At 42.7% G+C, this 17,227-nt stretch overlaps 1 protein-coding gene across 3 annotated transcripts in view; it reads right to left on the minus strand.

Moving 5' to 3' along the window:
- Nucleotides 1–178: 178 nt before the first annotated feature.
- The window catches only part of ZNF366 (zinc finger protein 366), a 47,747-nt gene continuing 30,698 nt past the window's right edge, over nt 179–17,227 (minus strand). For all 3 annotated transcript variants that reach the window (XM_056539757.1, XM_056539764.1, XM_056539768.1), the window contains exons 2-5: nt 14,447–15,761; nt 12,424–12,615; nt 2,540–2,714; nt 179–954 (exon numbers count right to left, since the gene is read on the minus strand). In XM_056539757.1, coding sequence (XP_056395732.1) covers nt 518–954; nt 2,540–2,714; nt 12,424–12,615; nt 14,447–15,754 — 2,112 coding nt within the window. In that variant the 5' untranslated portion in view covers nt 15,755–15,761 and the 3' untranslated portion in view covers nt 179–517. The remainder of the gene's footprint in view (nt 955–2,539; nt 2,715–12,423; nt 12,616–14,446; nt 15,762–17,227) is intronic.

Raw genomic sequence — 17,227 nt, forward strand, 5'->3', positions numbered from 1 at the left:
CTGCTAAACATTTAGCCTCATTGGAATCATTGCTTCCCTTTGAGGTAGCCAGTAACTACAACTATAAGCATAGAGAATTACCTGAAAACTCCTCTCCTTCCTGGCATTTCTTTCGAAGAAGATTTGGCACCCCAGTATTTATCATATAAAAAAAAGAATACATGCCAAGGTCTAAGGATTTGTTTTATTATTATCATTATTATTATGTGCTCAGTAAAGAGGACAATACGTTTTTATAAATAAATATGATATACTGTAAGTGCAGGATGTTAATGGCAGTTCATGCATAGCGGCATATTTGGCCTACAGTTCATCAAAAGAAGTGCAATGATGTCATTGTCCCAGTAACACAAAGCCAATGGAAATATAGCTCAAATCTACTGTACTACAACAGATTACAGTATACAGTATTGTGTGGAATGATACTGGTTCTATTTGCTAAATTCAGATGCTTTACAATAAATGTCTTTTCATATATTCAGGTGTTGTGTTACTTCTCTCTGGTCCATTTATGGCTTTAGTCCACAAGCTTCTCATCTGTGTTTCTGTTCTTCAAATATAAGTAATAAGGAACAGATAATCCTAAACTTCCCTCTTTGTGGTCTAGGTCCACATCTGTTCTTTCCTCTTTATGCTGGTTACTTATTCTTTCTGCATCTCTTTCTTTGTAGAGAATCTCTTGGTTGTCCTTCTTTGACATCTCCTTGAAGAAATGACCATGTTTCTCAGAAAGATGTGTTGGCTCCTTATGGATGTCTTTTTGATATTTTCTTTGACTGTTGTATGTGTCATCCTCCTCCTCCTCTTGGAAAGAATTGCTCTTTACACTTTCTCCATCTGAATGACAAGATGTCTCTTCATCTCCTTTTTTTCTGGACAAGTCATAGGGTTCTTTCTGCTCCATATTATGATGGACAATTGAATGAGAAAGATCTGCTCTTACACGGGTAAAACCTGAAGAATGAAAAAAAAGAAAGAAATTATTTATTGTGGGGCTTTTCCTCTACACATGAAGAATGTCATAATCCCATGTGAACTTATCCAGCTTTGGTTCTAAAAAAGGAACTTTCTTGTTTAGGTGCATTTACTCTGTTTTCTTCATGACTGGATCCGGCTAGGAGATGTCAAAACCACGCTCTCCCATATCCCAGCCGGACCCGGACTGCATCACAATAATTTGTATGAGCCAACCAGAGTCAGATAGTGACTCCAATCGGCTAATTTTTGGTATGCTACTTGATAACTTGATACATGCAACAGCTATGTCTTAGCTATGTCTTAGCAGGCAGGAGAGTAAAGGGGGGAGTGCAAAGAGCAGCTTAGACAGAAACTTCTCCTTATTCAAACACCCTCTCTGCTGGTATTTTATGATCTTCAGTGATCTGAAGAAGAGATTTGTAAGCAACTGTGTCTGTGTGTGAAGCATGAAAATAGTTTGCTTTTTGGATGTAGCCTCCCTGTATGTCAATGTTCGACACCTTAAAGGAGTAGACTCATGGATAAAAACTTATCCCCTATCCGCAGCTTAGGGGAAAAGTTTTAAATCACTCGGGGTCCGAGTGCTGAGGCCATATATGGGCTCCGGTTCTCCCCTGGAGCTGTGCATCACGACCCCCGCCCGAAGCGGGGGGCACCACTCCCCTCCATATATATATGGGAGAGCCGTTTTAAGTTTTCATCCATGAGACTACTGCTTTAATATAAATGTGTATGAATATATATGCATATAATATGTGTAGGTCGGCGGGGGGGGGGGGGGGGGTTACACACTGAATCTTCTCTAATCTGTACCACAATGCCTAATGCGCAGAAGAGTTTGCCGCTACATCCAAAATTTATAATCACTAATGCAAAGGGGAAGGTAACCATAAAAAAAACTATGTAACTTGTTGCTGGAGTCTTTCAGTAACTAATGATATATCACTTACAAGACTTCTTACTGGTGTCATGATTATCTTAACTAGAATTCTAGTATTTGTGATACCATAACAGTTCCTGGAGTTGAATTTTAAAGAAAGCCTAGAAAAGGACTCCATACAAATGGTTACCGGTGAAGTGAGGGTCTACTGTCAGCTTCAAAAGAGGTTATCTTTTCAGCTCCTTTTGCCACCAAAGGATTCTCTGGACAGTCAGATCCAGCAAGAATAGGTACAATTATATGATAAATGGTACTACTTGAAATATATATTACTACACGTTATACATTTTTTTTCAACAATCTATTTTTTGTACAAATAAATGCTAAATTTGTCCTGATCCCTATGTTTATGAATGTCCTGCAGCATTATTTGCAGCGCACAACTGTATTAGGAAAAGCAGCCAATGATTTACAGTTGCACTAAGTGCTACTTATTTATCAATATTTTTTTTTAACATATATATTTATAGAAGTCTGACTTGGAGCTTAGCTTTAGAGTTCTTCCTGTTGTTGAATGTGGAGTGATACTGGTATTTGCGCTTTTATACAAAGACTAATACATTTACACAGGGTGCTAAAGTATTAGCAGTATGAATTTGCATTTTTTATTAAATTTTTTACCTCGAGAGTGGAAGCCTCTTTCGTTGACACCATGTTTAACCTTCATATGCCGCGTCAGGTTTCCCTTTAGTGTGAACTTACTAGGACAGTAGAGACATTTAAAGGGTTTGCTGTTGGAGTGTAGGTGCATGTGGCCCATTAAATTGTGCATACGATTAAACTCCTTCCCACACAGCTGTGAACAAAAAAAGTAAGTATAGATTATATAAAAATGAGGACAAATATTATGTATAGCATTAGTATGTTGATATGTTTTTGTAGAAATATTATACTTTAGTTTTCGATTAAAAAAAAAAAATCTTTCTTGGGGGCAACCATGCTGAAGACACGAACTTCCTTACAACCAAATTTAATGGCAGCCACAGTAAATAAGAGTTAATTATTAGAGAAATGTCAATAATTATTATAGTCTGCAGGAAGTGAACACAGCTGTTCCCCAATAAAACTGAAAGTGATTTATTTCTTGATTATGTTTTTTTAAGATTTCTTTTCTAAATAGTTGCATCACATAACACATACAAGGTAACACATTTCTATTTATAAAATATTTTTTTTAATTACATTATACATTTTTATGACCACAGTTTAAAGGAAACATATTAGTTTTCTTGTTCATTTTCATGTATTGTTAGGATATTAACTTTGATTAATGTTACCTGCATTGTAAGTATAGAGTTTTTAAGAAATAGGAGACTTACACCTGAGTCCTACACATTAGAAGATGGTTAATGGTACATTGAGTTATAGCTTTTGTAGTTAAAGGGAACCTGTCATAAGTTTCATGCTTCTCAAACCACAGACGGCATAAAACACTGACAGGTTCCCATGTCAGAACAATTAATGAATCACTGTGAGCGGCTGTGATATTTCCGATTAATAATTGTTGTATCTTCATCTGTCAACCAAGCTCCAAGTCAATGGGGTGGACTGATGAACCTGATCGACAGATCAGATCTCTACCTATACCTAAAAAAAGAGAGATAAGTTGGCTAATATTTAACTTTGTAAAAATCCGATCTTTATTTAGCAAACGATTTTCAACCTGCCATATTACATTCTTTCATTCCCATTTCACGACTTTTCCTGTGCTGTAGAACTCAATTGTGCAAATATGAGAATATTCTCTATTTCTTTCCAATATATAACATGTACCGTATATGCTATTCTCAACAGATTTCCCATCTGCTGACTCCATCTCTAATTTTAATTTGTCCTAGTAGGAGGCGACTAGCTACTGTAATGTCTCCTATACACTGTATACACGTTAGAGGAGATCATGCTCCCCTTTATTTTATAGCACACCCTCACAAACAGCAGCAGCAGCATGATGGACATTATAGAACAGCACTGAGCAGTGTTAGCTGTGAATCCAACACTGAGGTAAGACATAACACTAGAGCTTTCAGAAACTTCTCTGTCTTACTTTCCAGTCCTCCACCTTTCCACATAGACTTCTATGAACTATTACACCTTAGTGAGCTTATCTGTGTCTGAACAGATTTGTTAGCAGTATTTCAGAGTGCATGATGTGTTTAGGAAGAAGGGGGAGGACAAAGGGAGTCCGATAAGTGAAGAAAGAGACATTTTTCTCTAATAACATGTATGACAAAGTATATTTTGTTTGCTTGTACTATTGATTCATGCAAAGTTTGTTGAAAGGTTAGTAACCATTTAAGTGTGCCTGGAAAGTTCAAAGGACAACAGAACATGGTACCATAAAAAAAGGTATATTATTTTATTATTACCGTATAAAATTATTGAATGAATACTAATCACTTAATACTGTCAATTATGTGTCATTAAAAGCTATTATAATGTCTGAAATTGAATAATTAAAATGTAATCTGTAAAGTCAGGTAGAAATAAGTGTGGTCCTGAGCTTGCCTAAACTTCTGTCCCTGCCTTTGGGGGGCCCACTTTCTTAATAGAAAAGCCCCAATAACAGTGCCAGTCCCAACCCTACTAAAGTGCTGGGCATAGCGAGGTAAAAAACAAAAATACAAACAGAATACAAAAGTCAGGAAACAACATTTTCTGGGCACAAAAGGGTTCACTAACACCAACAAAGCAAAATTACAGTCAATAAATGCACATACAAACATAAAATCAGAGTCAAACCAAGTCAATTCCAGTGAGAGCATCGCAGTACAGATAAACTGAGTAAGGAGGTAGTCAAAGAACAAGCCAAAAGTCCGGAGAAAAAGAGAACAGGATAATAAACACAGATAAGGAGCTAGTGCTAGGAATAATGTTTATGTGTGTATATTTGTCTTACAGTTGGTACTACGCAATGTCTTGGGCTCTTTTTGAAACTTTTTGGTTTACACTTTTTTTTTTAAAGTGTGTACAGACCAGCAACTGAGACTTAAAAAAAATTTAAAAAGTCAAAAATGTTTACACAAGCACCTACAAAAAGTTGCAAAAATATACCAGTCAAGAGGAGGGATTGGAACTACAAACAGAGCCTCAGGCAGAAACACACATTAAATACATTTTCACAAAATATCATTTACACAGTCTTGTTTCAACCATTCTAACTTTTGCCTAATGTATTATGTTATAATGTGACAACTACATTCTTTAAAGGGGTACTACAGTGGAAAACTTTTTTTCAAAATCAACTGGTGCCAGAAAGTTAAACAGATTTGTAAATTACTTCTATTTAAAAATCTTAATCCTTCCAGTACTTTTTAGGGGCTATATACTACAGAGGAAAAGCTTTTCTTTTTTCTCTGATGTCATGACCACAGTGCTCTCTACTGACCTCTGCTGTCCATTTTAAGAACAGGAGAAAATCCTCATAGCAAACATATGCTGCTCCGGACAGTACCTAAAATAGACAGCAGAGGTCAGCAGAAAGCACTTTGGTCATGACATCAGAGAAATCTAAAAAGATAAGCATTTCCTCTGTAGTATATAGCCCCTAAAAAGTACTGGAAGGATTAAGATTTTTAAATAGAAGTAATTTACATATCAGTTTAACTTTCTGGCACCAGTTGATTTAATAAAGAAAAAGTTTTCCACGGTAGTACCCCTTTAAGTGAAATAGAAGACCCTTACCATACGTATCCAGTCAATTATCAATAGCTTTATTAATGCCAGTAAATTTAAAGCCTGGATAACTATATAATATTGCTTTATTGTAAGAATAAAAAATGGTGATTGTAGGCCGACTTTAGTCAAAGAAGAAAATTGTTTAGATTTTGTAGGGTTCTGTGTAGAATTTATTATGCAACGATAAAACAAACATAAACCTTCAAGGAATGTGGTTAGGATCCCGTACACACCTAATAAGTACAGAACACACTGCTTTTCCTTTTGTTTTTTACATTTACTTTGAGAACTAAGGAATGGAAACCTGTAGCCTGCAGAGAGCTACAAAGGCGGCCACTGAGCTGTCTTCCTTTATAAGAAGGGTGTTTCTTTCCTTAGAGAGGCAGAGAGAGAAAACCAGAATGAGAATGACTGTAAACTGTCCAAAAAGACCGTGAGAAAACAGGAAACCTCAAGAAGTACAAGAGAAAGCAAGATGAAATCTATTTGCAAGCCATTCCCCAGGGACATATGAGCCATTGTTATGAAGGCAGTTCAGTCAGTTATATCCTTCCTTCTCCTGAGGAGGAGCTCAATGCCAGAATGCTGCTATCTGGTCCTTGCCTTAATCCTGCTGAACATCATCCCAAAGTCAAAATTGTACTACCAAGATTTCTTTGAGCTCCTTGCCATGTTGGCAGGGGGTGTGCGAAAGCCAAAACATGTTTCATTTGTTCTCTCTCCATTATTGAAGATGAAAGGGGCACATGCAGAGTCAGAATCAAGTGTTAACATCTCAGCAGACAAGTGCAGTGCCATAACTGGAGCCTGCTCATATCCCGCTTCCTTGTAATCATTCATATTCACAGGGCATGCCAGGGAACACCAATGTTAGGGCACAAGCTATTCTTTATTACATATGTGATATATGGGATCTAGTGCCTTGTATAAATGCTGCACAGTAATAAACACATACATTTCTTGCACTGATGCAAATCTGGTTTTACCCTGGTTTGAAAAGATTCCATCTTCAGAACCAGATGCCTTCAGGCAAATCATCTGCGTGTAACATTTTTCATCCTAGATCTTGGACTCCATTGCATATTGTATATAACACCAGTTGTTAGATCCGGCTGATGTACTGTCACCGCCTGTTCCCTTGTCCCGATCCTAACCATGCTGCTTCACGTTCTGCTGTGGTTCCTAGGCTGTCCTGTATCATGCGTGGATGTGCTCTCTTTAAATGTGTCCTCCACATATCCTGGTATTGCACTGCAGGAACTAGTTAATGCCTCAGAAACATTGTGCAACTATAGCAAAGGTGTTCTGAGAAGCTTTCTGATTAATTCCTGACTCCTAAATACTGGACTATTTCTCCTGTGCTTGACCTTCCTTTATCCCTACACTTGACCTGTCACGATTCGGCTTACAGGTTGTGGATCCACTGTGTCAGCGAGGGATTGGCGTGGACCGTGCTGGTGGACCGGTTCTAAGAGGCTACTGGTGTTCACCAGAGCCCGCCGCAAAGCGGGATGGTCTTGCTGCGGCGGTAGCAACCAGGTCGTATCCACTAGCAACGGCTCAACCTCGCTGACTGCTGAGAAGGCGTGGGACAGAAGGACTAGGCAGAGACAAGGTCAGACGTAGCAGAAGGTCGGGGCAGGCGGCAAGGTTCGTAGTCAATATGGATAGCAGGAGATCAGGTAACACAGGCTTGGACAACACTAAACGCTTTCACTGGCACAAGGCAACAAGATCCGGCAAGGGAGTGCAGGGGAAGTGATGTGATATAGCCAGGGAGCAGGTGGAAGCCAATTAAGCTAATTGGGCCAGGCACCAATCATTGGTGCACTGGCCCTTTAAGTCTCAGAGAGCTGGCGCGCGCGCGCCCTAGAGAGCGGAGCCGCGCGCGCCAGCACATGACAGCCGGGGACCGGGACGGGTAAGTGACTTGGGATGCGATTCGCGAGTGGGCGCGTCCCGCTGTGCGAATCGCATCCCCGCCGGCAATGTCAGTGCAGCGCTCCCGGTCAGTGGGTCTGACCGGGGCGCTGCAGGGAGAGAGACGCCGTGAGCGCTCCGGGGAGGAGCAGGGACCCGGAGCGCTCGGCGTAACAGTACCCCCCCCCCCCCTTAGGTCTCCCCCTTTCTTTGTCCGGCAACTGCTTCCCATGGGATGAGGACACCGGGAGTGATTGAAGGGTTTCCTCAAAGGCAGGCCGTACAGCAGGAGTGGGAATGGGGAGGGAGGGCAGAGGGTGAAGCTTGGCACGGGGCAGGGTGTCACCAGGATGGGGGCCATGAGGAGGCAAGGCACAGTCCAGATAAGCCTTGGGGGAACCTGGTGTAGGAGGAGGCACTGAGGCTTGCCTGACGGGACTGGGAGGGGGGGAGAGGCATTTCTTGTGGCAAGCAGAGTCCCAGTTCTTGATCTCCTCGGTGGTCCAGTCAAGGGTGGGAGAATGAAGCTGGAGCCATGGCAGACCGAGGAGGACCTCAGAGGTGCAGTTGGGAAGGACGAAAAATTCAATAATTTCGTGATGGGGTCCAATGCACATTAAGAGGGGTTTTGTGCGGTAACGCACGGTGCAATCCAATCTAACTCCGTTGACCGCGGAAATGTAGAGCGGCTTGACGAGACGGGTCACCGGGATGCAGAATTTATTCACCAAAGAATCCAAAATAAAATTCCCAGAGGCACCAGAGTCCAAGCAGGCCACGGCTGAGAGGGAGGAGTTGGCTGAAGGAGAAATCCGCACGGGCACCGTGAGACGTGGAGAAGCAGACTTTGAACCAAGAGACGCCACACCCACGTGAGCTGGGTGCGTGCGTGCATTTCCTAGACGTGGAGGACGAATAGGGCAATCCACCAAGAAATGCTCGGTACTGGCACAGTACAGACAAAGATTTTCTTCCCTACGGCGATTCCTCTCTTCCTGGGTCAGGCGAGACCGATCCACTTGCATGGCCTCCTCGGTGGGAGGCCCAGGCGTAGATTGCAAAGGATACTGTGGGAGAGGTGCCCAGAGATCTAAGTCTTTTTCCTGGCGGAGCTCCTGATGTCTCTCAGAAAACGCATGTCAATGCGGGTGGCCAAATGGATAAGTTCTTGCAGGTTGGCAGGAATCTCTCGTGCGGCCAGCACATCTTTGATGTTACTGGATAGGCCTTTTTTAAAGGTCGCGCAGAGAGCCTCGTTATTCCAAGATAATTCGGAAGCAAGAGTACGAAATTGTATGGCGTACTCGCCTACTGAAGAATTACCCTGGACCAGGTTCAGCAGGGCAGTCTCGGCAGAAGAAGCTCGGGCTGGTTCCTCGAAGACACTACGGACTTCAGCGAAGAAGGACTGGACTGTGGCTGTGGCAGGATCATTGCGGTCCCAGAGCGGTGTGGCCCAAGACAAGGCCTTTCCTGAAAGAAGGCTCACTACGAACGTCACCTTAGACCGTTCTGTAGGAAACAAGTCCGACAACATCTCCATATGCAGGGAACATTGAGACAAAAATCCACGGCAGAGTCTAGAGTCCCCATCAAATTTGTCCGGCAGGGACAAGCGGAGGCTAGGAGCGGCCACTCGCTGCGGAGGAGGTGCAGGAGCTGGCGGAGGAGATGGTTGCTGCTGTAGCAGAGGCAGAAGTTGCTGTAACATGGCGGTCAACTGCGACAGCTGCTGTCCTTGTTGGGCAATCTGCTGCGATTGCTGAGCGACCACCGTGGGAAGGTCAGCGAGACTTGGCAGCGGCACCTCAGCGGGATCCATGGACGGATCTACTGTCACGATTCGGCTTACAGGTTGTGGATCCACTGTGTCAGCGAGGGATTGGCGTGGACCGTGCTGGTGGACCGGTTCTAAGAGGCTACTGGTGTTCACCAGAGCCCGCCGCAAAGCGAGATGGTCTTGCTGCGGCAGTAGCAACCAGGTCGTATCCACTAGCAACGGCTCAACCTCGCTGACTGCTGAGAAGGCGTGGGACAGAAGGACTAGGCAGAGGCAAGGTCAGACGTAGCAGAAGGTCGGGGCAGGCGGCAAGGTTCGTAGTCAATATGGATAGCAGGAGATCAGGTAACACAGGCTTGGACAACACTAAACGCTTTCACTGGCACAAGGCAACAAGATCCGGCAAGGGAGTGCAGGGGAAGTGATGTGATATAGCCAGGGAGCAGGTGGAAGCCAATTAAGCTAATTGGGCCAGGCACCAATCATTGGTGCACTGGCCCTTTAAGTCTCAGAGAGCTGGCGCGCGCGCGCCCTAGAGAGCGGAGCCGCGCGCGCCAGCACATGACAGCCGGGGACCGGGACGGGTAAGTGACTTGGGATGCGATTCGCGAGCGGGCGCGTCCCGCTGTGCGAATCGCATCCCCGTCGGCAATGTCAGTGCAGCGCTCCCGGTCAGCGGGTCTGACCGGGGCGCTGCAGGGAGAGAGACGCCGTGAGCGCTCCGGGGAGGAGCAGGGACCCGGAGCGCTCGGCGTAACATGACCTTTCTTTCTCTCTATGCTCCACACCTGTTGCTGTTACAGTGCACTTTAGGTGGACAACTGAGTGATAGCATAATCCTTTTTCCAGTGTAAACACTTATATTCTATAGGGTCCAAACCACATATTTAGAGGGCCACCAAGGTTTGGGGAAACAAAACACTAACTGATACTTGTACAGTATAATTTGCATGTAATAAATTGGGGAATTTTTTGCAGATTTTCACCTATTAAATAGGGCTTGTCCATGCAATATAAAGAAAAGTTGTGCAGGTCCTATGGAATGACTACTGGACAACACACGAGGGTAGGTTACTTTTTGGACTGGAGAAGGGAAGTGGAAAATCTGTTATTTAAATTATTACTGGATGACGATTGGAAAAGAGAGGGTTGTTGTCACATACACTGCACACTTTGCCTTAATTCATTGGATAGTAAGCATATATTGGAAATGCATAACTACTACTTATTACAGAGGTGAATTGGGTATAATATCCTGTTCACCACTGTCTTCTGTTGTATTCTACTCTTTTAAGGCGATAGTAGTCTCCTCCTTACTACAGACACATACACATATATATTTTCATGTGACACTGAAGAACACTGAAGAAATGACAGTCTGCTACAATGTAAAGTAGTGAGTGCACAACCTGTATAACAGTGTGTAATATTGTGTCCCCTCAAAATAACTCAACACGGCCATTAATGTCTAAACTATGGCAACAAAAATGAGCACACATTTGGAAATGTCCAAATTAGGGCCAATTACCCATCTTTCCAACCTGGTGCCATGTGATTTGCTAGTGGTAAAAGCTCTCAGGTGTAAATGGGGAGCAGGTGTCTAAAATATGGTGTTATTTCTCTCACACTCTCTAATACTGGTCCCTGGAAGTTCAACATGGCATCTCATGGCAAAGAACTCTCTGAGGATCTGAGAAAAGAATTGTTGCTCTACATAACAATGGCCTTTTCTATATGAAGATCACCAAGACCCTGAAACTGAGCTGCAGCACAGTGGGCCATACAGTGGTTTCACAGTACAGGTTCCACTCAGAACAGACCTCACCATGGTCAACCAAAAAAGTTGAGTGCACATGCTCATCGTCATATGCAGAGGTTGCCTTTGGGAAATAGACGCATGGGGGATGCCAGCATTGCTGCAGAAGTTAAAAGGGTGAGAGGTCAGCCTGTAATAGCTCAAACCATACAACGCACACTGCATCAAATTGGTCTGCAGGGCTCTTGTCCCAGAAGAAAGCCTCTTCTAAAGATGGAGCAAAAAAAAAGTCTGCAAACAATTAGCAGACTAAGGACATGAATTACTGGAACCATGTCCTGTAGTCCGATGTGACGAACATAAACTTATTTGGTTCAGACATTGTCAAGTGTGTGTTGCAGCAACCAGGTGAGGAGTACAAAGACAAGTGTGTCTTGCCTACAGACAAGTATGGTGGTGGGAGTGTCATGGTTTGGGGCTGCATGAGTGCTACTGGCCCTGGAGAGCTACAGTACATTAACGGAATCATGAATGCCAACATGTACTGCGACATACTGAAGCAGAGCATGATCCCCTCCCATCGGAGACTGGGCCGAAGGGCAGTATTCCAACATGATAACCATCCCAAACACACCTCCAAGATGATCACTGCCTTGCTAAAGAAGCTGAGGGTAAAGGTGATAAACTGGCAGAGCATGTCTCCAGACCTGAACCCTATTGAGCATAATGGTAAATAATAGTAAAAAATAAATGACCACACAAACTATTGATACTTTCAGCCAAATTCGGACATTTCCACTTAGGGGTGTACTCTCTTTTGTTGTCAAGGTTTAGACATTAATGGCTGCGTGTTGATTTATTTTGAGGGGACACAACATTAAACACTTATACAGCGTGTACTACTATATTTCTTCAATGTTGTCACATGAAAAGACACTAAAAAATATTTCCAAAAATGTGAGGGGTGTACTTACTTATGTGAGATACTGGAACTGTAATCCTTACAATGCTGTAGTTGGTCACAAGTATACTTGTCAACACACCTTCGGGAGTATTTAAATGTGGCATGCGTAGTTAGCCCTACACTTAAATACTGGTCAGGTTCTGGATTAATTATAGATATCATAGATCTGTTAGGAATGGAAGCAAAGCCTCAAGTGGAACCAGAACCTAAACTCCATGGAAAGGAATAGGACCTGGCATGAACAGTTTTTTAACACAAAAAATACTCAAAAAAGTGTAACCCTTATAGAGTTATAGGCAGTCATAAAATACAGTAAGTACTGGATTTTCCCTAAGTAATAGCTTATAAGGTACAGCTGCAAATCAATAAGACCTATTGTCCAAACTTCAGACCACTGTACGCTTTCTTACCTTGCACTTGAATGGCTTAATATCAGAGTGGACGATCATGTGCGCCTTAAGAGTCTGTTTCTGGACAAAGCTTTTAAAACAGAGATGACACTGATATGCTCGGATATTTGTGTGGATCAGGATGTGCCGCTTCATATTTGCCAGAAGAGTGAATTCTCGACCGCAAATCCCACACTTGTGTTCCTTTACACCCTAAATATATAAAAACAAAAATAAAACCAATTATCTACATAGCTGTGCACATCATACTTAACACTAAAGGTTTATTTAATGTGTGAGAATTAGTAGTTTTGCTGCTGACTGTGGTTCAGCCCTATGTAAATGAATGAAAGTGAGCTGTAATATCAGGCCCAATCACAAGCTTCTCTGGTTAATTAATACAGGGGAACAGTAAACGCCATGGCCCCTTCATTCATCTGGGACTCAGATCCCTGCCAACCTAACTGACCGCTTATCTTAAAGATTGGGCATTGACATAAAATATAAAAATTAAAATATTCCTCTTAGAAGGTGCATATGAGGCTGCTACCTTTTCTCTTTATGACTCCAATGTCATACAGAGAAGGATGTTAGATTTTTTACCAACAGAAAAAGATTATGGTATATTACACCAGATTTTGTATGTATGTATATATTTTGTTCTAGAAGCATTGCTTGAGCCCAAAAGAGCACACCCAGCACTGTCTGGAAGCTGATCTGCTTTAGGGTACATTCCCACACGGTGTATTTTGCTGCGTATTTGCTGCGTATTTGGTGCTGCGTATTTTCCTACCCATTGACTTCAACAGAGAAAATAAAATACGCAGCAGCAAATACGCAGCAAATACGCAGCAAATAAGCCCTGTGGGAATGTACCCTTACACAAAAAACTGTGTGCATGAGCTCTAAGGCCAGGTCCACACCAGGATAACATTGATTTAGATGGGTACTCCGTGGAACCTCATACTCATACTGTCCCTCTCCTCAACCTTTTTAACTGCCTAAATATCATTCATTATATATTTATTTTTCTTTGGTTGTCACTTACATGCATGGAGTGAGGAAATTACATCATCAAGCCATCCACTCTGTATCTGTCCAAAACTCTCTCTGAAAGTAGCCCCATCCTCCTGAGAGACACAGACCATGTGGTATCTGCCCTGCACTGATGTGTCATGCTCTATTTAGTGCTGAGAACTGGGAGGTGTGTGCAGCCTTTGCCAATCAGACACTGAACCTCTCTCTGCTGCTCAAAGCAGGAGGGTGGGGGCTGCTCTCGGAGAGTGAGTTGGATTGCAGAGCTGCAATGATTGCTGGGAGATCTAGACAAGGGGAGGAAAGGATGGCAAAGAATATTAAGCAACCAGAGAAGACAACAGTGGCCATGCATATCAGGTAGGATGGTTTATAGGGAATATATCTAGGAAGTGTGGTAGCTTTGGAGTATATATATATATATATATATATATATATATATATACGGGGTCAGTATTTTCCTCAGGGAGAAGCACCACTTCTGGTGTAAAAACAGAGATTCAAGTAGGCCATTTAGCACTCCGCGAGCTTCTGGGTACAAAAACATGCAGATTAGCTCACCACACCACCTTCACAGGCAGTGCGTCCTGCAAAACAGCTCAGGCTCCATTAAGAAGTCTCAGAACTGATTGGGATTTATGCCAAGCACTGCCTGTGAAGGTGGTGTGGTGAGCTAATTTGCATGTGTTTATATATATATATATATATATATATATATATATATATATATATATATACTTCCCTGGAGTACCCCTTTAAACAAAAAATAAATCTACTCCTGGCATTAGTATGGTGAAGGTAAATGGTCACCCTGAACTTCTACTTACCTAATGGCTCCGTCCCTGCTGTAAGAGCCAGAACCTGCATTGTATTTAAAAACTCAACAGCCCAGTAAGAAAGAGAACATGGCAGAGACTTACACTCCCCATACTATTGCCAGGAGTGGGTAAGAATCACAACATGAAAGATATGATGAGCAAATGGTTATGCAGTGATGTGTATAACTAACCTTATGTGTCAGTGAATGCTGCTTAAGATGATGTGGCTGTACAAATTCCATGCCACACTCGGAGCAGATATATGGCCGGATGTCCTTGTGTTTCATCATGTGATTCTGCAGTTGGCTTGGATACTGAAATGTTTTATCACATTCACTACAGTTGTACTGAATGGGGCCCCTATGGGCTGCCAAGTGTCTTTTAAGCTGCGCCAGTGTTGGGAAGTCAAGTCCACACTCCACACAGATGTTTTCTCGTCCACTCTCATGTTTTGACTTATGGACTTTCAGTTCACTTGGATAAGCAAACCCTCTGCCACATATCCTGCAGTTGTATGGTTTCACATCACTGTGCTGCATCATGTGGCGCTTTAAATGGCTGGTCTGGGTAAAAGCTTTATTGCATACTTGGCATTTGTGTGGCCTGGTGCCCTGGTGAGTTAGCATATGTGTGTGCAAATGACTGAGCTGTTTAAACAATTTTCCACAGCGTGAACAGGCATGAGGTTTGATGCCACTGTGCCCTAAAATATGTGTCACTAAATTATATTTGGATGTATAAGACTTTTCACACATTGGACATTTCCAACGTTTCTGATTGCCCACCTCCACGTAGAAGCTATCGTCAATCTGAATATTGACATCTACCCTCTCCACCTTATGTTTGTTATCATCCTGCTCCTGGATTGTGGCTTTGCTCACAGCATCATCAGCTGGATGGATTGTATTAAAGGATGGATTTACAGGCATAGTTTGTGTGGGCACATGGAAGGGGAGCATCATGTCAGGGTAATTTTTATGAAATAATGGGTAAGAGGGGTGTAGACACAGTGATCCAGCAGGCCACACTGCATTTGTTCTTACTGTGTCTTGCTTTAATGGACTAAGCCAAAATGGGTCCATAGTTCTGAAGTACTGAAGTCCAATATTGGGAAAATCAACCCTTTTTGCATTGTAGCTTGAAAAAGGTGACAGATGATAAAACAGGGGTAGATGAGAAGGGAGAAAGTGTTTTGTTTCTTCTTCCGTCTGCACATGGACTTTTTGGTCTTCAACCTCATGGGACATCTTAGAAGGCAAATTCTTTCTTCTGTGTGACCCATTTTCTAGTGCTTCATGCAAATGGTGCAGATTGTCTTCTGATTGGTCATACTGGAAGTGTGGAAAGTGAGGGGGATATCCCTCATGGTAGGGAGGTAGTCTGCTATACTTCACAATGGATGGCATAGCTTGTTGGACGTGTGAAAAACTTGGAAGTTTCTTAATGTCAGCATTGAGACGGGATGTATAATCTTTTTCTATGTATGTGGCATTCTGCATAGTTCAACTGAAAAAAGAAGAAACGTAATGATGTAATAAGTATTTGAAATTCAGTTATCAAAATATTCATTCTCACTCTTCTTTCATATTTTTCTGTGACTAAGGTCGCCACCTGGCAGTAGAAAAATATATATGTCAGCAGGTAGCAGTCATTTTCAGTCTCTCACACAATACAAGAACGATAGCTTGCACTCACCGCTGGGACAGTGTCTAGGCGTCCGAAGGTCTGGGATCACGAGATAGCATGTCGGGATGTGCCGAAGCGCTCTGCGCGCTTCGGCACATCCCGACATGCTATCCCGTGATCCCGGACCTTCGAACGCCTAGACACTGTCCCAGAGGTGAGTGCAAGCTATCATTCTTGTACTGTGTGATTTGCTGATCCTATATCAAGATTGCGTGCACCCTGCAGGTGTCATTTGCTGCTGGATCCTCGTGCTGAATGGTATACATGTCCTCTATGTTTGTCCTGGATTGTTAGTGTTTTATCAGGAGTGCTCTCTTATGTTTTCACTTTTGGGCTGCAGAAGCAGTGAGTATGCACATATCTGCCATATGCACAAAAAATCCAGAAAATCATTGTCATTAGATACACCTTACTCAATCAACCCTATGTATCACAGATTTAACATTCTCTTATATAGATATGGTGTATATGACCTCTTCTTGGGTCTTTTCGTCTTCAACCAGAGAGGCAGAGACACTTGCAGCCAGATATGTGCATAATGACTGCTTCTGGAGCCCAAAAGTGAAAACATAAGGTCAGGAGAATACTGAGTTACAGTGAGTCAGTATATTTCTAAAGCTTCCATCCTCAGCATAGATCATAAATCTGAGATCAGTGGGGGTCCAACACCCAGGACCCTACTGATCAGCTGTTTGAGAGTTGCGGTGCCTACATATACAGAGAAACAGAAATAGAAAAAGACAACACCATACATTGTATAGTGGCCATGCTGGGTTATTGCAGCTTAGTCTCCAGTACAGTGAGAGCTGAGCTGCAGTAACCCAATGCGGCCACTACACAATTTACAGCGCTGTCTGCTTCTGGCATTGTTCTTTGGGTAGGCTGGCAAACAGCTGAGCTGGGTGTCGGGTGTTTGACCCTTTCCTGGACATAGGTCAAGGAAAGCCACTTTAAGTTGCTAAACCACACCATTGTTAAAGTGTTCCCAGAACTGTCAGTTTAGCTTTTTTGCTGCCATATGGCAACCCTATGTATCACAGATTTTACATTTTCTTATATAGATGTGGTGTATATGACCTCTTCTTGGGTATTGTCTTCAACTAATAAAATGTTCAAGTGATTATGTATATTTTGACCTACTGGGTTTGCCTTGGATTTTTGCATGTTACATACTGAAAAGTTAGTTCCTGTTGAATCAGGCAAGTTGTTGAAAACCACCATTTCAATGCACGTGGTACTCATAGTGACATACATCTGACAAATATTTAGAAGGCAGTATCAGCATC

Source organism: Hyla sarda, chromosome 1 (genome assembly GCF_029499605.1).
Source record: "Hyla sarda isolate aHylSar1 chromosome 1, aHylSar1.hap1, whole genome shotgun sequence".
Lineage (NCBI taxonomy): Eukaryota > Metazoa > Chordata > Amphibia > Anura > Hylidae > Hyla > Hyla sarda.